The sequence below is a fragment of the Fusarium keratoplasticum genome, chromosome 5, assembly GCF_025433545.1.
Source record: "Fusarium keratoplasticum isolate Fu6.1 chromosome 5, whole genome shotgun sequence".
Taxonomy (NCBI): Eukaryota; Fungi; Ascomycota; class Sordariomycetes; order Hypocreales; family Nectriaceae; genus Fusarium; species Fusarium keratoplasticum.
Window position 1 is genome coordinate 2,653,278 of NC_070533.1, and position 20,402 is coordinate 2,673,679.

The following is a 20,402-nucleotide window of genomic DNA, read 5'->3' on the forward strand; positions in this document are numbered from 1 at the left end:
AGAATGGCGAGACGACGTCGACTCGGTTTCCGAGGATCTTGAGATGCATATAAAGATCCAAAGAGAGTCATTGTGTTGATGAAGTTATACCCATTCATCTCAAGTCATCTAATCAATCAGTCAACCCCATCGCCAATATGAAGGACAACGTTACCCCGCTGTATACCAGCCCTCAACTGGGCGCCAAGGTCTCGACATATTCCGAGCAGCACTCGACGCCGCTGCCCAAGTACATCAGCGACTACCACGCCCACATCTCCTCCACCCGTGATGATTCAGAGTACTTGAGCTCAGGCTTCCAATCCCAGTTCAACATCTTCCTTGCCAAGTCCATCGGTGCCAAGAGAGGTAAGTTCCAAGCTCTGCCGAGTCAGATATTCGCCAAGTTTACTAAACGGGCCGTTGAACAGTCCTCGAGATTGGCGTCTATGCCGGGTTCTCTGCCCTTGTCTGGGCTCATGCCGTTGGTCCAGACGGCCAGGTAACTGGCTTGGAGTACGAGCCCGAGTACGCCAAGCTCTCCAACGAGGGATTCGCAGCCAACGGCGTCAACAACGTTGAAATCGTCGTCGGCCCTGCATCTGAGACGTGAGAGAGAGACGCCCTGACTCGCCGAGAACAAAGAATGCTGATTCGGATAGGCTACCAAAACTGAACCCCAGCAAGCCGTACGACCTCGTCTTCATCGACGCCGACAAGACGGGGTACCCGGGTTATCTGAGACAGCTCCTCGAGGGGTCTCAGCCCGGCAGCACAAATAGGCTGCTCCGACCGGGGGCCCTCATCGTCTCGGACAACGTGCTGCGCCGGGGCCTGGTTGCGGATGACAAGGCGCTCGGCGACGAGGAGCTCACTGGCGACCGGCTCGCCAACGTCCAGGCCCTGAGGGAGTTTAATGACCTGAGCTTGAGCAACCCGCGACTGGAGACGTTTGTCATACCTCTGTGGGACGGTGTCAGCGTCACCAGACTTATTGATTAGATTAATTGGGGTGCACCAGTTATGTGTGATTTGTTCCAGGTGGTTCAAAGGGGTTGTCTCAGGCTCAGTATAAGTTTAATTTGATCGAGTACACGTTAATACTGAATAAGTGACAACAAGCAACATGGAGATGGAACATCTCTTGGTATTGTATCTGTAATGTACAGGTGAAAAGAAAATGTCATGATATTCATATTTGCGTGTAGAAAAGTAGCTCTAAAGAGCATTCTGGGGTATTTCCCTTGGCTTAATCCAACAGTAGTCATTAGTCCTCCTCTCTCATCTTCTCAACAGAATCCATAAACTCAAGTAAAAATTGCAGTGTGCCTCTTCTCAACCCACGTTACTTAGTAGCGGGTAGGGGAGGACTGGTAGGCAGCCATCTTCTTGCTCTCGCGGCTGCGGCGACGACGGCCCGAGCAGCAGGTGAAGAAGACAATGATGGTGGCAGCCAGGGCGAGGACAGCAGCGACAAGGACGAGCCAGATACCGACAGCCCACTCAGCGTTGAGGTCGATGTCTGCATTGTTGACCCGTCTCTTGACAATGGCGAAGCCAGCGAAGTCGCAGGCCAGGGCGACAATAGTGACAAAGAAGGCCAGGAGGGCGACAAGCGACGACATCAGGGAGCCCAATGTGCCGGCGCCGAGGGCCAGGAGGAAGGCGATGAAGCAGAGCCCGGTAGCAACGGGGTGCAGCACCATGACATAAGTCAATGCCTTGGCCGTGTTCTCGGCAGCATCAGAGAATTCAACGACATTGCCTCCAGCAGCGTTGTAAATGACAGAGGCAGGGTTGTAGCCGATCTGCGACTTAGAGCATTCATCGCTAAGGGCTTGTTAGTACGATGTTGACAATTTGGAGGCCATCGCCTCAACAATTGGGTTAAAACTTACCCGCTCTCTCTGAGAATGCAGTAACCAAAGGTGCCAAAGTTGATTGTCGTTGGGGTCTGGCTAGTGTTGGTCCGGGCCAGCTCGTTAAGGTCGACCTTAAGGATGGCGATGTCGTTGACTACAGGAGCAGTAATGTCAACGACGATAAGCAAGACTGTCGCTGCGAACAGCAAGAAGCCGCCGAAATGGTGGATGAATCGTCCAACGCCCATTGTGATGTGGTATATAGTGCGGTGTAAGAGTAGAACACGCTAGAGTATAGATGATACAGCTGATGCTAGAAAACAAAGAGATACGATGACCAGCCAGCCAGAAATCGAGGTCGTCGACGGCCAAGATATAAGTCGCGACACAATGCCGCTACTCAGGGCAACAAGCATTGCGCAGCAGATGGAACGGCGGTGCTTGGCTGAGACGTCATCACCAAGCCCTGTTTTGGGCTCGTCCGTGCCGAAACCCGCCATGCAGAGAGCCAAGCCATGGTAGTGATGCCCATCGCGAGGGACAGGTTCTACGACGCAGTGACGTAGATATGGTGGCTTTGTCGAATCGTGGCTAATCTGCCGGGGTGTGGGGTCGCTCGATTATGCCTGATTCGGGCCATCTTGTTGTTGGTCTTGACAAGGATCTTTTTCCTTGGGACGTGTGCCGTCGCTTTTCCAACGTCACACGTCCAAATCCTTGGCTGATCCAATCGAGTCCAGGAGCCTGGCGAAGTGAGGTAAAGTGAGGTGCTCAGTCTTGGAATGATCTGCTTGATCCATGGTGCAATTACACCGAGACAGCTTCCTCCTGGTCCTCGGTGAAAACCGTCTGGGCTGCCTCATCGCCGCGTGATACCAGGGATGAACATGATCGTCGCCTCAGGCAAAACTAATGCTAATTCGAGGTCTCCTGGCGTGGAGATGCTTAGCTTAGCCATGAGTTGCGTTGCGCAACTGGCTAAGCCTCAGTCGAGGAGCTGAGATTCGTCTCCTGTTTATGGGTCTTGTTTGACAGACTTTTCTTTTTCTGTTGTTGGCTGCTCGATATCATCCTCCAGTTCGACATCTTCTGGCTCATCATTCTCTGCAGACGCCTCCTCTTTCCCGCCAGAGCGTCTGAATTTGCTCGGGATCCCGTTCCGAAGTGCAAATCGCGCGGCAGCATTGGAATTTCGTGATGGCTGCGCTCCAAAATCGGGGGTCCATTGCTTCAGTCCCGTCGTCGCCAATGAGTCGGGGAGCGATTGGTTAAGGGTCTCGGAAATAAAAGATTTTTGACCCTTAATAAAATCGGGCCATGGTCTGCTCAATGTCGACTTGGCGCTGAGCTGATGTCGGTAGTCAGGAGACGGAGACACTTCGACAGTAAACTCCCTTTCCGCATCTTCTTGATTGTCTTGCTTGAACGTATGTCGACTTTCGATTACATTCAGAAGAGTTCCAAACCCTCCAGCACTGGCCTTGCGTTTTTCGTTCGCGGGTGTCGTGGACTTGGTCGGTGTCTGGACTATGACTTTATATGGGCTACTGGTAGTCACTTTGGTGGCCGCTGCAGCATCTCTCATCAACGATACAAATGAGGCATCTTTGCCCTGGGCAGTGTATGGTTAGCACAATTAGCAAGCCTCTTTGCTGATAAGGATGCCTACCGGGATGGCTCTAAAGTGTTCGACCGGCCCATGCTTCTCCAGCAACTGAAGAATGGACCGCCTCTCGGTCAACGTGACTGGCGGTGGTGAAACGGCAATGGATACAGAGCGCCTTGCTGTTTCCTGGGCGCGAACAGCACGTGCAGCCTGTGCAGCGGTAGACATGGCGCAATTGCTGAATTCGATCAAGGCGAGCTCGTAGAACAAAGAGCTTGTCCTTCTTGGTGGTGAGCAGAGAAGCTCCAACAAAAAGAATGCGGGCGGATGGCAGGGGTCAAACTCGGCTTGGTGGGGCCGAACCGTGCACGCATCCCGCGTCTCCAGCTCCTTCCTTACTTGCGCGATGCTCTTTGACTTGAACCTTCAACATTCGAACCTTTCATAAGCACACGACTTTGCGACCTGCTCAGACATCGCCTTCAACTTGTTACCAACGTATTCATCGCTGATCGATCCATCACCCTGCGACCGTACTTTATCTTCCGACTGCCGAAGAAACAAGCTACGAAACCTCCCTCCCACAGGAGGGCATCGGCTCCATCGACATGGCGACGCCAACAGCCATGAAGCACGTCGCCTCGCAGCAGGGCCGCACGCCCTCACAACTCGCTGTCGCAACGCCTCCCGTATCTACACCCTTCTCCAACCCCGCTCATGCCGTGTTTTCACCCCGAGGGCCGCGTTCGTCGCCGCAGCAGTTTAAGAAGTCTCCTGCTTCAACGCTCATGGCGGCGCAAGCCTCCAATGCGCCCTTAAACTTCGACAGTCCATCTACAGCGGCAGCTATGGGAGCCCTTGGTATTGGTGCTGGTCTTGATATTGGCCTCGACAATGTTGGCGTTGGCCTTGGGAATCTGGGCGCCCTTGCGGAGGATGATAAGCTGAAGCGTCTGGAAACCATTATCGAGGTCTTGAACGTATGTGGCCTTGCTGCTTCCAATGTGTTTCTCTGCTAACTTCTCGCAGAAAAAGAAGGGACTCGTCAGCGAAGCCGGCTTGGAACGTCTAGCGCAGCGAATAGGACTCGACTGTCTTTCAGAAGACCACACAGCACCTGACGGCCGAAAACGAAGAACCCTTGTCATAGCAGGCTCAGCCATTCAGTTGGATATTGCGTTGGACAATAATATCGTCGAAAACATCTCGCTTGCTTTTCCAGAGTCTGCTCCCTCGGTCACCAAGCACGTCGATCAAGCAAGTCAGATCCTCCTCAGAGATCTTCAACTGCTTCCAAACCAAAGCCCATTGACTAAAACCCTCGACAAATTCGCCATCAATCTAGAACGACTAGCAATTCTAGACAAGCTCAGCATCATTCCAGGACTCGACTGTCATGAGGCTCTGGCAGGCATCTATGTGAGCCTGGAGAGACTTTACCAGTGGGACGTGGCCCAACTCAGCCAGGAGCCAGGAATCAACAAGTCGCCCAGTGCGCTATCCGTTGCAGCCATGTGCACGCGGCATGGGTTCCCGATTATGCACTCGAGAGAGCGAGTGGGCTTGGCTTTGCAGTATTGGAAGACCCTACGACTTATTCAACCAACAACCGACAAACTCGCTTCATTTGCCGAAAAGCGAGAGAAGGTCTGGTCACTCTTAATCGGTTGCGCTTCTATGGGTGGCATCGGTCATCTGCCTGTGAGGGTCTCTGAGGACTGGATTTCCAAGAACGTGGTGACGGCTGAGCCGACCATGGATCCCAGGAAGCCGAGCCTGGACTGGCTAGAGCCCGATAATGTTGTTCTGCCCCCATCCGAAGAGAATAAGGACGCCGGAATGGAAATGATTCAACCAGATCTCTCAACGGCAAGGGTACCTCAGGTCATGTTTACCGTCACGTTTGACCCTCCTGTCATTCTCCCTCAAAACGACTGGATGCGGTTGCATGCACTTGCGAACGTGAGCGCTCCGCCCATCTTTGGATATCCGCCCACCTTTGACAGCTTGTTCTTTCCTGTGCCTCCTGGCAGTGCTCAGGATCCCAGTGAGCTCCGGACAATCACTCGTCAGCGCGACGTCCGCGTATATGACAAGGATCAGAAGCCATTTGTCAAGTCTCACCGGAACTCGTTGTTCATCTACAAACCTATATATTCTCAGGTCGTTACCGAGATGCCCTTCTCTCACCCTCGCCAGCTTATCGACATGCTCCCCTTGCTTCGGCAATATGCTTTCATTTCAACCTTGCTCGAAAGCAGCTTTGGGTCCGAGACGAAGGAAGCTGAACCGCTACCCAAGCAAGGAAGCGCACCAACCCCTGCACCCAAACCCAATGTTGCCAGCAAAAATGAGTTGGCAGACTTTATGGACCTTTCTCCTGCAGCTCCCGAGACGTCGGCCAGTGAAGAGATCAACTTGGATGTCACTCTCTGGGTCCATCCTACTCCTCATCTGCAGGTCGTCTTCCCCTTCCGCAACTCGACGGCTAACGTCACGCTCAAGGTGCTCGAGGACGGAGTAGTGGAGGTGGCTGATGAGAACGTCATCCCTCAAGATGAAAACGCCAAGATGAAGAATAAGGAGCTGACGCGGTCGGACCTTGGCAGGGTGCTGGAGCACATGGAGGATCTCTGCAAGTGGACTGAGTGGATCCGTACACGTCTTGCTTGAGGCGAGGTGGGCGTGGCCAGAAGTTGAGGAGTCGATTATCGCGTTAGGTAGAGTTGGATGATACCCCGAGAGTCGTGATTACGCACTCATGAAATGAACGCGCGTCAAGATTGTGGGAATGCAAAGTTAATTTGACCTAGTCATTCTCAATAACTCATACGCATAGAATCAATATTGAAGAGCATGTCAAACCAATGCCCTGGCCAAACTTCACCATCAAGTCAACCTCGGCTGGCATCGCCCTGGGATATAATACATTGTCTAGAGTTGATGTTAGTAGTACATGTACATGGGCTATTCCTTTGCCATCTGTAGAACCACAGCTGATATGCAGACTCATGGTCAATCCCGGCAACACAATGCCGACTATTGAAAAGACTTGAGCACAATCGTCGCGTCTCGCTCCGGCTTGCCTTCCTCTTTAATCTTCCTGACCCAGATCAACTCGCCGCTGGGGATATGGATGATGGCACTCCCGTCACGCTGGTCCGTGACAAGAGCCTCATACTTGGGCCCCTCCAGCCCCGGCTCAAGATTCAGATGGAGCGACATTCGTGAGCCGTAGACGGCGGGATCCATCAGAGATGCGACCTCGGCGTCCTGGAAGATTAGCCGCTTGGTTTGGCCTTTCTTGTTGACAGCGTGCGTCCAGATCGACCCGAGGACTCGCACCCTCCGTACAAACTCGTCGGCCGTCCAGTCGCCCCAGTTGATCTGCCCATCAGCCTTTGTGACTTTTGGCGCGTGGACGAGCTTCCTATCTCTGAGATCCTCGGCCTTCCAGTCTACCCTTTGATGAGGCGGTATGTGCACACCGTCCTGTAGGCCTTGGACGAGCATCTGGGCTCCGATGGGTGCGAGGAGGCTTGTGAGCTCCTGGACGGTGCAGCCGGGGGGTATTGGGATGCCTGGGCGAGGAGTCTGGGCTAGCACGGTGCCGTGGTCAAAGGCTTTGTCGTCGAGTGTCTGGAGAGAAACTCCGGTGTTTTGATAGCCTCTTAATATGGCATGATGGATTGGTGCAGGTCCTCGAAGGCTGTGTTGTTGTCAACCACTACGCCTGTATCCATGGGATTGTTCTTGACTTACTCTGGGAGCAGAGAAGGATGCACATTGAGGCCCCCATACTTGGCCGATCTCAATATCCGAGGAGGGACGAACAAGCCAAAAGAAACAGCGACGACGAGGTTCGTGGCCTCGGGTAGCTACAGAGCTACTTTCAGTCTCTTGAAGTAACAAGCCGGTTGGGGCCTTGAGCAACTCACCTCCCATTTTGTAAATGTCTCGCGCTGGTGGATCTTCAATCCTAACTCCTCTGCTAGTATTTTGCAGGGAACTAGAAGAGTGTCAGTATTTATAGGTTACATAAAGGGCTGTTGATTCACCTTCTCTGAGTGTTTTGAAGCTTCTGCCCATGCGCTTTGGGGGCAGAACCATGACATCCAGGGACTCGATCAGATCCTTGTTCCGACTATGCTCCTCGTATACGGCCTTTAATGATGCACAACTGAAGTCGTCGGAGCCGCAGAAAAGGATCCGTAGAGGCTCTGATGACCTTGTCGCTGCATGAGAGTAGCATTGCCGCCATGGGAATGATTGTCGGCCGAGCAATGACCTCGACCTCGTGAGAAGACGAAGCATTATAACGTGTATCCTCCCATGGGACGAAGATATAATGTTTCTCTCCTTACAACAGTCGGTGATGGTGAGTGTTGAATTCTTACATGCATCCTTGTCAACAGTCTCGATGGTCCCAGTGAAAGAATGGATCACAGTCGCGATTGGTGCAACATCTGCTTATTTGCATCATCCGCCCAAGAAGGCACTATCATTATTTGAGTGACAAAAGCTTCAGATTATATCAATGCCGTCTAGAGGAAGCCGTGGGCATCTGCATTACCATTATCCAAGTTTGTTGAAAACAATTCGTTGTGAATGCTGCTAATTGCACGCACACCGAAAAGATTGCGTTGTGCTCTAGGGTAGCGCCATCAACGACGAGATGCCAAGCAATCATTGGCATTCACCTCCATCTAAGGACGGCTTGCTGGTTTACGTTTATTCAAGATAGACAAGTTTTAGCACAGATATAATCGCAAAGCGTTCAAGTTGTTGCTTTTGGAACCATTCAGTATGTTTTGCCCTCTTGTCAAATCAATCTCCCTAGTGTCCAACCATGTCCTAAGCGGCCGTGTCCCTCGTCTTCTTCATTGCGTCCAGGATCCGCTGCTCGCACTTTTTACATGACCGTATATCAATAGATTCCTTCCGGGACAATATCTTCTTTTGACACATTTCCGGTTGATTGCTCATGACATGCTCGCACTTCTCCTCCTTTTGGTCGTAACGGACGAGGTAGTCGCATATGTTGCAGTGATACTTGATGAAGGTAGTTATGCACATCTCGAAGTCTTTTGGTTGCTAGAGCTCAGTGATGTTGAAAGGCTGGGATTGTTCGTTGAGGATGCTGGGGATATCGAAGGGCTTGGTCTGTTGGTCGGAATAGTTGGCTACTTATATGTGGACTCTCGTTTCTTGAAATGCTGTGGCATTGCTGTGATACATGCTGGTTTAACTCGAGACGTGGTGACTTGAAGCCATAGCCAGTACGATTAACTATCAAGTTTCAAACTTTTAAGTAGGCCAATGGGATAATGGTACCACACAATCTCCTGTTAGCTGGAGCTGTGTATGCCCAATTGGATATTCCTATCATGTGTGTCCTCCAAGACTCAATATCGCCCACCGCCATGCGAGGACTGGGTGCGTATACGAGTAAGGCGAGGCAAAGACAGGAATCCCTATTACAGAGCGAGATATGTGCTGCTGTCACGGAGCTGAGACTCAACTTGGGCCTGATTCTCCACGTAGAGTTGAGACGATGTGGCTTCAAGGGATGGTATAATCATTCAACATATTAGAATAGATCATCCACAGCCTTATCGGCATCCTTCTGGATCAACTCAACCATGCCCTGAAATGCCATATTAGAACCTGACTTGCATGGAACGGGCGATCACTGACCTTGGGCATGATGGGCTTGCCATCCTCACCCTTGACATAGCGGAAGGGCATCTCGGTGCTCTCGTGCTCGTTGAACTTGAGCTCCGGAAAGTCGAGGTAGGGAATCTTGTCAACGGGCACTAGGTGGTCACTGTGAGCTTCCAAGCATAACACCATGTACCTATGGCGGTGACGAACCCCTGTCCTGCACGACGATGCGAGTCACTCGCACTGCTGTATCTGTTGTCATCTGCTTTGGTCCCAGCCTGCGACCCTCGAAGCCCTTCTTCCTGAGCTCGGATGTTCGGTCTGTGAGTCCATGTTAGGTAATGTACCACCACTGGGAAGTATTCTTGTCATTGCCACACACCTCGGGGAGGATCATCGCCTGAATATCATACGTCAGTAACTCCTCAACAGTTCTCAACAGAATTGGATATAAACGTACCCAAGATGCCTCCAAACAAGAATGCGTCAAAAGTATCACCATCCTCGGGGGAGAGATCCTTGGCAGCGGCAGGGTCAAGGAGACAGACGCGAGACTTGTTGGCTGCGTAGAGCTCCTCGACACCTCGCTGCTCGGCCGTGAAGGCGGGGTTGCTGGCCAGGTCGGCAGGGACCTTGAAGGTAGGAGGCAGACTAGACAGGATGAAGGAGCCGTGGGTATCCTGCGTCTCTTTGGCAATGGCCAGGTACTCGAGCTCTGACCAGGGGCCGAGCTCTGGGTCGAGATGCTCGACAATAAACGTCTTGCCTGTGGTGGCCATGGTTTTCTTTGTCTGCGCTGAGGGGTAGTGGGCAGGGGTTATTCGCTTGTGCACGCCGTGATAGTGGATGGTCTAGAAACGCCCGAGATGAGCTGAATGCCTATCTTGACCTGACTGTTTTATTGATATGATTCTGTAAAAGAGATTTTGGTGGTGCGCTTGGTTGGCCAAGAGAGGGTTTTGGAAAAATTGCTAGCTAGAGGCAATCCAGTGAGAGATCGCCAGTGGAGGCACTGGGCTTGGGTGCCACGAGAAGTGTGTAAGTGATGCGACTCCGCAAACAGATTCAGTCAGCGGAGAAGATGCATGATAAACAGGAAAAAATACGAGTAAAACATGCATATTCATAGCTATTCTCCTCGATGCGAAATACGCACATTACGCTTGTAAAGTAAAGATCCATGTCGCATCTATCCGCGGATCCATCTCCAATACTCCCTGCAGACAAACGAGGCTGCTATTGAGCACTGATTATCGGTCACAACAGGGCGCCACGCAGTCTATTGAGTATCTTGGCAGTAGAGAGCAAATAGGCTCAACACTTGCAGTAGTAAGACATCCCTATATCGCAAATCATAGTCTCGTGGTCAACAACAACTCCTCTTACGAAGGCACAAATTGGAGGCAATTGTTAGTGGAGATATCCCCACTACAAGAGCCCCTGGACGTCTCCTTTCCCGGAAGAATCGGTGCCAGAACTGGCGCCAAGCCACAAAGCCGAGCCCCAAGCCTCCTCATCAGCCGCCACTAAAGCGGAAGCTTGCTTGCCTGGTTGCAGCGCATTCGGGGCTCAATGGCCCCGTAGGTCCCGGCGAAGGTAGTTTCGTAGCTGTCGTCAGGCGAGGCAGGAGGTAATCTGTAATCCGGGGTCTCGACCTGCCACCTCTCCCTTTAACCCTTTCAAGATCCATCGTTTCAACTGTGCCAGGCCAGTTCGTCGACCAACTCTTGGCTGGCATCGGCTTTTCATCTCTCTTCTTATTCTCTTCTATTTCTTTTCTTCCCCCCGTACAAGACGCAAACGCGCTCGCTCCTTGATTCTGCGTCTCCTTAACATCTCCCGCGGCGTCTTCCGTCCGCAACTTCATCATGGCCTTCCTATCGATACCCTCTCCGAGGCGATGGGTCGCCCTCCTTTCTCTCTCCCTCGGGCCAATCCTGGGCGCAGCAGACGCAACACCGAATTCAGCGGCAGATTATTATGTTCGCGACCTGCCTGGGCTCCCTGCGAATGGCCCTAATATCAAGATGCATGCTGGGTAAGTTGGCACGTGTCTCCGCCTCGTCCGCTCCCGCTGACGCGTTCATCTTCATCGCAGTCATATCGAAGTTACCCCCGAGAGCCACGGAAATCTGTTCTTCTGGCACTTTGAAAACCAGCACATCGCCGACAAGCAACGAACCGTCATCTGGATCAACGGCGGACCAGGATGCAGCTCCGAAGATGGCGCCATGATGGAGATTGGCCCCTATCGGCTCAAGGACAAGGAGAACCTCTACTACAACAATGGCTCCTGGGGCGAGTTTGCCAACCTCCTGTTCGTCGATAACCCTGTGGGCACTGGATTTAGTTTGGTCGACACCAATGCCTACGTGAAAGAACTTGACGAGATGGCCGATCAGTTTATCCAATTCCTCGAGAAGTGGTTCGCCCTCTTCCCCCAGTATGATCGCGATGATGTGAGTATCTGTTGGCCCTGCGGAAATGATGACTTGCTAAGATGTCGCAGATCTACATCGCTGGCGAGTCCTATGCTGGACAGCACATCCCCTATATCGCTAAAGCCATCCTCGCCCGCAACAAGAAGAATCCCAGCAAAGCCTGGAACCTCCAGGGATTGTTGATTGGAAATGGCTGGATCTCCCCCGTGGACCAATATCCCGCCTATATCTCATTCGCTCACGAAAAGGGGATCATCGAGAAGGGCTCCGATAACGACAAGAAGCTGCAATCTGCCCTGCGAGGCTGCGAAAGAGTCATTGCTTCCAGCCCTGGTCGCGTCGACTATGGTGAATGCGAGGAAATCTTGAAGAACATCCTTGAGTTAACCCGAGATGGCAACAAGTGCATCAACATGTACGACGTGCGGCTCAAGGACACCTACCCCAGCTGTGGAATGAACTGGCCCCCGGATCTGGAGTATCTGACTCCTTATCTCGGAAGAAAGGACGTCGTCGACGCTCTGCATGTCTCCGCGATGAAGTCTACCGGGTGGACAGAGTGTAATGGAGCTGTGGGCGGTGCCTTTACTGCCAGGAAGTCGAAGCCCGCTGTTGAACTTCTGCCAGATATTCTCAAGGAGGTCCCAGTCCTCCTTTTCTCTGGAGCCGAAGACTTTATCTGCAATCATCTTGGCACTGAGGAACTTATCAGCAAGCTGGAATGGAACGGTGGCAAGGGTTTTGAGGTTACCCCTGGAAACTGGGCTCCTCGTCGGGACTGGACCTTTGAGGGTGAGACTGCCGGTTTCTGGCAGGAGGCTCGAAACTTGACCTACGTTCTGATCTACAACTCGTCTCACATGGTCCCCTTCGACCTTCCCCGCCGTAGCCGGGACATGCTGGACCGCTTCATGGGTGTCGACATTAGCAACATCGGAGGCGACCCAACCGATAGCCGCATTGACGGCGAGAAGGGTCCCGAGACCACTGTGGGTGGCGCCTCCAACAAGACTCAGTCTGCCGCCCAGGACCATCAGAAGCAATTGGACGAGGCCAAGTGGGCGGCTTACCAGAAGTCTGGCGAGATTGTTCTTGTCATTGTCATCATCGTTGTCATCGCATGGGGCTATTTCGTCTGGCGCGAACGTCGCAAGGGAGCCGCGTACCATGCCCTTGCCAACCACGACAACACCAGTCATTCAAATGGCTTCCGGGCCAAGTCACAGCCAGGTGATCTGGAGTCGGCTGCTTTCGACGAGAGCGAGCTGGACGATCTGCACGGGTCAACGCCGGCCACTGCTACCAGCGCCAGGTTTCCTGTGAACCGTGGTGACACTCAGGAGAAGTTTGTCACTAAGTATGCTGAGCCTAGTTCATAAACGGAAAGCATACTGGGTTTGGGCAGGAACATGGTCCAACATTCATTTAGCTGGCGTCGTGGTCTTTTGCATACTGAGAGGTCGGTATAGGAGTAAGGCGTTTTTTGTATAGGAAGGGAGGTAGTTGAAGTAGAAATCAAATCATATTTTTGTTGTAATCATCTAGATGGGCCGAGCTACGCCGTGAACGCCATTTCTAAAATCTAGAGCGCTCCGTAGAAAACCAGCCTTTGCCTCCTGGCTGCTTTTGTGATGCAGCCTTTGTTTGTCCTATCCCAGGTTCCCAAGAGAATCCAATCCGTGCCGTGATCAAATCTGTCAATACGCCTGCAGTGCCGCGCCGTCGTGGTAGTTCATGAAAAGAGTCTGAAGTTTACAATTGCACATCGTTGTTGAGCAGCCGGACCTCCTCGCCGGGCTTGAAGGGCGGCAGGCCGATGTAAGGGCACCCGTCGCATCGGAAAGCATCGCCCAGCGAGCAGTTGCCGCATGAGCCAACCTTGCCCTGGACGGTAAAGTCGATCTCAGCAAGGTCGTCGGTGGCCAACTTGACGCTCTCAAGCTTCTTGTCGGCTTCGGCGCGCTTCTCAGCGTCCTCCTTGGCAAGACGTTCGGCCAGGCCGCAGCTGCAGTCCTTGCAAGCGCGACGGCGTTTGCCGGCCTTGGGCTGACACTCTGGAGCTGATGCAAGGTCAGTAAAATGTGGGGTATATACTGGGAAGGAATTGACATACGGACGTTGATGGGGCGCAAAAGATCTTCCTCTGTCATGAGGGTATCCTCGTCGATGAGGTCATCGTCGTCAAGGTCGTCGCTAAGATCGATGAAGCCGACACCGGCGGGGACCACGGGCTTGACCTCGACAGGCTTCTTCTTCTTCAGATTGAGGGGAACGGAACCATCCGCAAGAGGAGCGGGCTGGTTCTTCTTCTTAAGACCAAACTTCAAGGTGACGGCTCCCTCGTTGTCGCCGTAGTTGGGCTTCTCGAAACCTCCCCGCGAAGCCACCAGGCCGGCCAGCACCGCTTCCTTAGACAGGGTGGACTCCTCCAGGCTATTTCCATCCTGTGACTGCAGGCGACCGCTGGGCTTGAGGGCTTCCGCGACAGGGCCAAGAACGGCGCGGTTCATCAGAGCCAGGGACTCGCCCAGCATGGACGAGGCGTCGGCGAGGATCAGGACGAGGTCGTAGGTGGAAGGCGGCAGCTTGACCAGTCCCGCAGAGAGACGGTCAAGCATCTGGAGATCGGTAACGGAGCGGTCATAGTCGGCGAGGACAGACGAGAGGGCGGAAGAGTGGGAGGCAAGAGTGGGAGGAGCCAGAAGCAGCGTCCGCTTGGGTGGCGAGACAGACTTTGAGACGGGCATGACGAAATCGTCGCTCGGATCGATCATGAGGGTTGCAGGCGCCATTGCAAAAGAGAGGGACTGGAAGAGCTGATGAGGACAAGATGAAGACAACGAGGAGGAAGAAAAGGGAAGGGGACAGGGCGCTGGATTTGTATTGGAGTCGGTACAAGCCCTGACGACTTTTAGCCCAGGGCGTTGGTGTGAACCGGATTAGTCAATCGAAGCAGTAGCCGCGTGTGGCCCGCCGTAGATGGACTGTGCACTTTGCCCTGGTAGAAGCGGTTGATACAGTGCGGATGCGTCCCCGGACGGACGGTACTACATCGATATCAAGAGTTGCGGGGTTCACTTCTGCTTTTCCACGGACAACGAACGGAAGCCCATGATATCGATAAGGCCCCCCCCTTGTTCCGACTGCGGAGGTGCGGAGCCAGCCACAAATCGACCCTGCAGCCGTGCTTGGACGGAGTTGTACTACGAACGGAGCCAGAGATAATCATGACGGGTTGCTGACTAGACCCAATTCCTCAATTGCGTCCTCAAGAAGATGCGGGATGCACTGTGTGGCTGCGAAACAACCTTAATCCTAGACCTTCACCTCACCTCTCAAACCCCCTTTCAGTTCACCTCTCCCCCGGAGATGCAGGAACTCGCAATTCTCGCTTATGTAGAAATCGCCTGCTAAACCGTATGACCCGGCTCTTGCGAACCCTCGACTCCCGACCGTGCTCTGTCCTATGCCACCACTTGTGATTGCGCTGACATATCGTCCTTGGTAATCGGAAAAGATGGGGGGAGTGTTCCGGGCTAGTAGAGCGATGTCGGACCAATCCCGACGACGACGATTTGTCTTTCCCCGGCACTTTCTGACCCAAGGGGATAGGTTGCCGATCTTGTGATCTCGTGAGCGGATTCATGCTCCGTGGCACCGATCACCCTAATTTTCCGCGCTGGACACATGCTGCAGCTGTTGTGGGGAGGAGGAGGGATTTCCGGGGTCGAGCATGCCGGGTTCTTTCAACACGTGCTTAGCAATCGCTTGTGCTTGTGAGGCTCGCCGCCGAGCAAGCACTGCTGGGTTAACGTGAGAGCTATTACTGAAGCTGACCTTTGCTACCGGTGGCGAGACTGCTTGCCCCTTGTTCTAAAACTTGACTGTCTTGACCCACGCGGTTCAGCAGTGTCTCTTCGCGTCTAATAAACTACTCGTACTTGCTCTCTAGCAGCGGGACGGACCGCAAACTACTTACCCTTAGCTTTCTAATATTTTATTTATATTTCTTTTATTTCTTATTTATTATATATTTGTTTTATCTCTAGAGTAGTCTTCTTTAAAATTTACTTTCTTTATGCCCGTAACTGTTTGCTGCCTTATTTTATCGCAGAGTTCCCTTCTCTTAGACTAGTATCATCCTAAGGCTTCACCACCTTAGGATGAGCAGTGATCGCAACTGCCCGCTATCGGGACGGTCACTGCGTCTTGCATCTATAGAATCTTCTCGTAGAAAAATACACGCCGGTTTGTTTTGAAAACATCTTCGCCTAAGGCATCTGCTCCGGTCGCGTGCCTTCCTTCTCTCTTCTTTGATCGCGAACGTGCATCTTGGTTGTGAACCCAACGCACCTTCCTCAACTTCATCTCTCCGCGTTGAGCATAAGGCATCACACCTTGTGCTTAAGGCATCTTTGAGATAAAGCAGAGGTTCTTTCCTTCTCCCTCTTCACGCAAAGACACCAATCTTTGCCGCGATCTCAATACGAGCTCGCCAACGACACCGGTACACACCGATACACAAGGTACGATCGCTCTATATTCTCCTTCTTCTCATATTCCCCCATACTGGGCTCTCGCGGGCATATCACGGTCCCTCACGAACTCTCGCGATTCTCTTATCCCGCTCTTCGCGAGCTCGCGATCCCGCCTACGGTTCTCGTCTCGATCTCTACCATCACAGGCATACCAAGCTCTAGGCTTGACAGCCCGAGTGGCATCTCAAGACCATATCTCAAGCTATCTTCCTTCTCCTTCTTCTTCTTTTCCTTCTTCTTTTTTTTTTGTAGTAATTCTCTTATTTCATCTCCTTGCGCGCAAGATTGGGACGGTCGCGCAGCCCAACTTCCTCAAATCTTTCTTTTTCACTTCCTGGCTTGTTCTACGCCTGCCTCATACTAACAAACGGCTACAGCGACTCACCTTCGTTTCCGACACTGCCTTTAATCATGGCTGACTGGGGTCAAACCGATCAGGGGGGGTCGTCCCAGTGGAACACTGGAGGCCAGGACGAGTGGGACACTGGAAAGCAGGACACGTGAGTTTCTTCTCGTGGGGACGAAAGATGGCTCTTTCGCCTCTTCTAACCCTCGTAGCAACAACTTTGGCAATGACGGCGGTTTCGACAATGGTGGCTTTGCCAATGGCGATGGATTCGACAATGGTGGCTTTGAAAACGGCGACGGTGCCGAGAATGGTCATGCCAACGACAATGACAAGTGTTTCGGCTGCGGTGAAACTGGGTATGACATTTCAAGAACCAAGTCTCTTGTTTCTCACATACTGACACTTCCAGTCACCGTCGTGCTGAGTGCCCCAACCCTCAGGAGATGGCCTGCCGCTACTGCAAGCAGCCTGGTCACATGGTGAAGGATTGCCCTGACAAGCCTCCCATGGTCTGCGAGAACTGTGGTGAAGAAGGTTTGTTTCACAATGCTCCAGGGCGTGGGCTTCGCTCACATCTTCGCAGGCCACATGCGCAAGAACTGCGAGAACGCTCGCAAGATCAACCGCGACCACATTGCTGATGTCTCTCTCGAGGAGGCCTTGAACAAGATCAAGCAGGCCGTTGCTGAAAGAGACGTTGACGACGCCAAGGAGGGCGTCCAGGAGTACATCAAGGCGACCAACGGAGAGGCCACTTACCGTGATGTCCAGACCGCTCTCATTGAGAAAGACATCGGTCTCTGGCTGATTGCTTCCGAGAAGCCCCTTCTTCAGGTCTTCGCCAACATGGACCTCCAGGGAAACATAGGCAAGAAGTACACGGTCTCGTACCGCTTCACTGAGAAGGCGGACCGTCCTCGTGAGGTTGAGGGTTGGCCCAAGGACCGGGACGAACTCCTTTCTCGCCTTGACGACGCTGGAGAGGTCGTCGACAAGGGTATACCCCTGTGCAGCAACTGCAAGGAGCTTGGTCATATCTCCAAGTACTGTACCCAGGAGAAGGCGGAACGCACCGATGCTCCCAAGATTTCCTGCTACAACTGCGGCGGGGAGGGCCATCGTGTTCGTGACTGTGAGTATTGGAATCTAGTCAACTGTCGTTTTGCTGACATCTTCGGCAGGCCCTGAGCCTCGCGTTGACAAGTTTGCGTGCAAGAACTGCGGGTTAGTTGCAGGTCCGGACGTTCAACCTACTTCAATGACTGACATACATTTAGCCAATCTGGTCACAAGGCTTCTGATTGTGAGGAGCCCCCTAACCCGGCCAATGTCGAGTGCCGCAAGTGCAATGAAGGTGCGTAAACCAGCTACCTACACTCTTTTCAACATGAACTAACCCTTGTAGTCGGTCACTTCGCCAAGGATTGTCCCCAGGGTGGTGGTCGCGCGTGCCGCAACTGTGGTGAGGAGGGCCATATGGCCAAGGAGTGCGACAAGCCTCGTGACATGTCCAGCGTCACTTGCCGCAACTGCGACAAGCCGGGCCACTACAGCAGAGAGTGTCCCGAGCCCAAGGACTGCGAGTGCTTTGATAGGACAGCTTCTACCAGCGGTGCTAACTGAGTTCTAGGGAGCAAGGTCCAGTGCTCAAACTGCCAGCAGATGGGCCACACAAAGGTCCGTTGCAAGGAACCTCCCGCTGACGAGATGGATGGAGGCAACTTCGGTGATGCCGACAACGACGCTGGTTGGGCTAGCGCTGGCGGCCAGACAAGCGGTGATCACAAGATCGCCGATGATGGCTGGACAGTTGCTCCAGCTGCCTCGACTGCCGATGCTTCGGTTTGGTGAATCAACCATTCAAGAACAAGAGTTCGGCCGATGTCCAATCTCACGCGTTTTGGGAGTTGCACTCTACACCTAAAGGGCACCTGGGGATGTGTATGTAATGGGACAATTTCGTCCAACATTGACGATGGGAGACAAAAAGTAGGTGGCCAGAATAGTAACTGAGTGCAATCAAATCTCAATTCAATCAGGACTGGTAGTTGTCGTGACAGGGCTATAGATTGTAGTCTAGTGCAGAGTGAACTAACGTAGTGAAGAGTAACACGCCATTGGTCCTTGGCGGCCATGAACAAGATCGTCCCGACGACCCGCACCCCGCATCATCAACCGAGGGTCCGAGGCTCGATGTGATTGAGAGCTGGATCATGAGTCTAGACCATCTCATTTTGGGTCTGGGCGTCTAGGTCGACGCTGTTGAAACACCAAGATCTGTGTTTGACTGGTATTGACAAGGTGGCATCAATCACAATGGCCAACCCTCGTGTCATTGTCTACCACTACTCGTACTCACCATATGCCAGACGGCTGATATGGTATTTGGCCCTACGTGGCATACCGTACAGCCAATGTGTAAGTTGGAGTTTGAGCTTATACCACATACCTTGGCTAGGTACTCATTGGTACTGACAGGGAGATAGATTCAACCTCCTTTGATGCCCCGACCGGACGTCTCCCGTCTGGGCATCTCATACCGTCGTATCCCGATCCTCGCCGTCGGTCGCGATGTCTATCTCGACACGCGGCTACAGATGCGCAAGCTCGAGGCCATGTTTCCTGAGCTGCCTCGCCTCGGCGCCACGAGCCCTGACCAAGTCGCTGTTGAGCGCCTACTGTCGAGCTTCACCAACGACACGGGCATCCTAGCCACAGCTCTACAACTCCTCCCGCAAGACCTACCTCTCCTCAAGGACCCAGCGTACTACCGCGACAGGGGCGACTTTCTCGGCTCCGAGCTCAACGGCAGTGGCATGGATGCGAAGAAGCCAGAGGCGCTCGTCGAGGTGGCCCGCGCCATCGGCTTCCTGGAGACGACTCTTCTCGCCGACGGGCGCGACTGGATCTTGGGGACCGAGAAGCCGAGCCTGGCTGACATTGAGGCCATCTGGCCGTTCCACTGGATAACAGGCCTCCCAGGCGCTCTACCTGAGGACAGCTTCTCCCCCTCAGTGTACCCGCGTGTATATGCCTGGATCCGACGGTTCCAAGCCGCCGTGTCGGCGGCCAAGAAGCGAGTGGGCGCCCCCGTGACTCTCTCTGGCGAGGAGGCAGCCAGCGAAATTCGGGCCGGGTCGTTCTGCGAGCCCGAGAAGGATGTTGAGGCTGGTGACGCGGTCGTTCTCGCGCAGGGCCTACGAAAGGGCGTGGCGGTGATGGTCTGGCCGACTGACACGGGGTCTTCGGGCCGTGACGAGGGGACGCTCACGGGTATTGACGCCGACGAGGTCGTGTACGAGACTCGAGGTGTTGAGGGCTTGGTGAGAGTTCATGCGCCGAGGTACCGGTTTAGGGTAGAGAGGGTCAAGGATGCCAGGTTGTGAGGAGGGCGTTTGCTAGCGGGGATGGAAAATTGTTGCCGTCTTGTTGGGTCGCGAACTTGAGTTCTTGGGATCGACATGGTTGTTAAGCCGCGGGCCTTTTTGTGATTCATATCCTAGCTTTTCGGGGTGAATTAGAGTACATGTTTTGTGTTGGCAGCGAATTCATGAATCATATATGTACGTGTTGTTCCGCTTTGTCGGCGACCGTGACTTTTCAACTTGGTTGGGAATCCCCTCACTTACAAGCAAACAAACACCCAACATACAGCCAAACTTGCTTATTGACTCATAGACACCTTTCCCAGACGTGTAGCTCCGAACACGGTAGTACTCCATGCTACCTCGCGCAGAAGTCTCGTCAACTGACACGATGCAGAGCATTCAGAGACATCTGGTCTTTTACTGCCATGGTCTAGGGTGGCCGTATTGCAAATGTGCAACACCAACAACCCATCGCGACCAGCCCCACGGTCGCGGGCCTCGGCCGGATCTGCAACAGGTACCAAAGCCTCCCAGGAGAGAGAGGGGAAGATGGGCGCACTGATCCTGTTTGGCCGTTGAATGCTATTCATGGAAA

The 20,402-nt window shown here is 53.2% G+C and overlaps 9 protein-coding genes and 1 pseudogene across 10 annotated transcripts, besides 1 other annotated feature; 5 read left to right on the top strand and 5 right to left on the bottom strand.

Annotated features, from left to right (window-relative positions):
- Positions 1–137: 137 nt before the first annotated feature.
- Positions 138–981, top strand: NCS57_00745300 (uncharacterized protein; the record flags this gene model as incomplete). Its single annotated transcript, XM_053057303.1, has 3 exons — positions 138–348; positions 411–588; positions 642–981. 3 exons carry the CDS (start codon positions 138–140, stop codon positions 979–981), a joined length of 729 nt encoding a protein of 242 aa, XP_052913498.1.
- A 347-nt stretch (positions 982–1,328) lies between these two features.
- NCS57_00745400 (uncharacterized protein) lies at positions 1,329–2,089 on the bottom strand (the record flags this gene model as incomplete). The annotated part of the gene is made up of 2 exons (XM_053057304.1): positions 1,329–1,809; positions 1,878–2,089. The coding sequence occupies 2 exons, from the start codon at positions 2,087–2,089 to the stop codon at positions 1,329–1,331; spliced, it is 693 nt and encodes a 230-aa protein (XP_052913499.1).
- Positions 2,090–2,856: 767 nt separating this feature from the next.
- NCS57_00745500 (uncharacterized protein) lies at positions 2,857–3,699 on the bottom strand (the record flags this gene model as incomplete). Its single annotated transcript, XM_053057305.1, has 2 exons — positions 3,511–3,699; positions 2,857–3,453 (listed from the first exon to the last, which is right to left on the bottom strand). Exons 1-2 carry the CDS (start codon positions 3,673–3,675, stop codon positions 2,857–2,859), a joined length of 762 nt encoding a protein of 253 aa, XP_052913500.1. The 5' UTR covers positions 3,676–3,699.
- Positions 3,700–4,055: 356 nt separating this feature from the next.
- On the top strand, positions 4,056–6,120 carry NCS57_00745600 (Mediator of RNA polymerase II transcription subunit 1; the record flags this gene model as incomplete). Its single annotated transcript, XM_053057306.1, has 2 exons — positions 4,056–4,427; positions 4,477–6,120. 2 exons carry the CDS (start codon positions 4,056–4,058, stop codon positions 6,118–6,120), a joined length of 2,016 nt encoding a protein of 671 aa, XP_052913501.1.
- A 366-nt stretch (positions 6,121–6,486) lies between these two features.
- Positions 6,487–7,845, bottom strand: NCS57_00745700 (Methionyl-tRNA formyltransferase; the record flags this gene model as incomplete). The annotated part of the gene is made up of 4 exons (XM_053057307.1): positions 7,506–7,845; positions 7,386–7,456; positions 7,210–7,325; positions 6,487–7,156 (listed from the first exon to the last, which is right to left on the bottom strand). Exons 1-4 carry the CDS (start codon positions 7,759–7,761, stop codon positions 6,487–6,489), a joined length of 1,113 nt encoding a protein of 370 aa, XP_052913502.1. The 5' UTR covers positions 7,762–7,845.
- Positions 7,846–9,037: 1,192 nt separating this feature from the next.
- Positions 9,038–9,962, bottom strand: NCS57_00745800 (annotated as a pseudogene). The gene is made up of 5 exons: positions 9,572–9,962; positions 9,494–9,511; positions 9,322–9,432; positions 9,145–9,263; positions 9,038–9,094 (listed from the first exon to the last, which is right to left on the bottom strand).
- Positions 9,038–9,962: a sequence feature.
- Positions 9,963–10,979: 1,017 nt separating this feature from the next.
- On the top strand, positions 10,980–12,931 carry NCS57_00745900 (Carboxypeptidase; the record flags this gene model as incomplete). Its single annotated transcript, XM_053057308.1, has 3 exons — positions 10,980–11,149; positions 11,210–11,570; positions 11,621–12,931. 3 exons carry the CDS (start codon positions 10,980–10,982, stop codon positions 12,929–12,931), a joined length of 1,842 nt encoding a protein of 613 aa, XP_052913503.1.
- Positions 12,932–13,304: 373 nt separating this feature from the next.
- Positions 13,305–14,443, bottom strand: NCS57_00746000 (Fe-S cluster assembly protein DRE2; the record flags this gene model as incomplete). The annotated part of the gene is made up of 2 exons (XM_053057309.1): positions 13,666–14,443; positions 13,305–13,612 (listed from the first exon to the last, which is right to left on the bottom strand). Exons 1-2 carry the CDS (start codon positions 14,342–14,344, stop codon positions 13,305–13,307), a joined length of 987 nt encoding a protein of 328 aa, XP_052913504.1. The 5' UTR covers positions 14,345–14,443.
- Positions 14,444–16,501: 2,058 nt separating this feature from the next.
- NCS57_00746100 (uncharacterized protein) lies at positions 16,502–18,290 on the top strand (the record flags this gene model as incomplete). The annotated part of the gene is made up of 8 exons (XM_053057310.1): positions 16,502–16,590; positions 16,649–16,795; positions 16,849–16,973; positions 17,023–17,571; positions 17,621–17,663; positions 17,717–17,793; positions 17,845–18,018; positions 18,070–18,290. The coding sequence occupies 8 exons, from the start codon at positions 16,502–16,504 to the stop codon at positions 18,288–18,290; spliced, it is 1,425 nt and encodes a 474-aa protein (XP_052913505.1).
- A 465-nt stretch (positions 18,291–18,755) lies between these two features.
- NCS57_00746200 (GST C-terminal domain-containing protein) lies at positions 18,756–19,825 on the top strand (the record flags this gene model as incomplete). Its single annotated transcript, XM_053057311.1, has 2 exons — positions 18,756–18,857; positions 18,926–19,825. 2 exons carry the CDS (start codon positions 18,756–18,758, stop codon positions 19,823–19,825), a joined length of 1,002 nt encoding a protein of 333 aa, XP_052913506.1.
- Between the last annotated feature and the right edge of the window lie 577 nt (positions 19,826–20,402).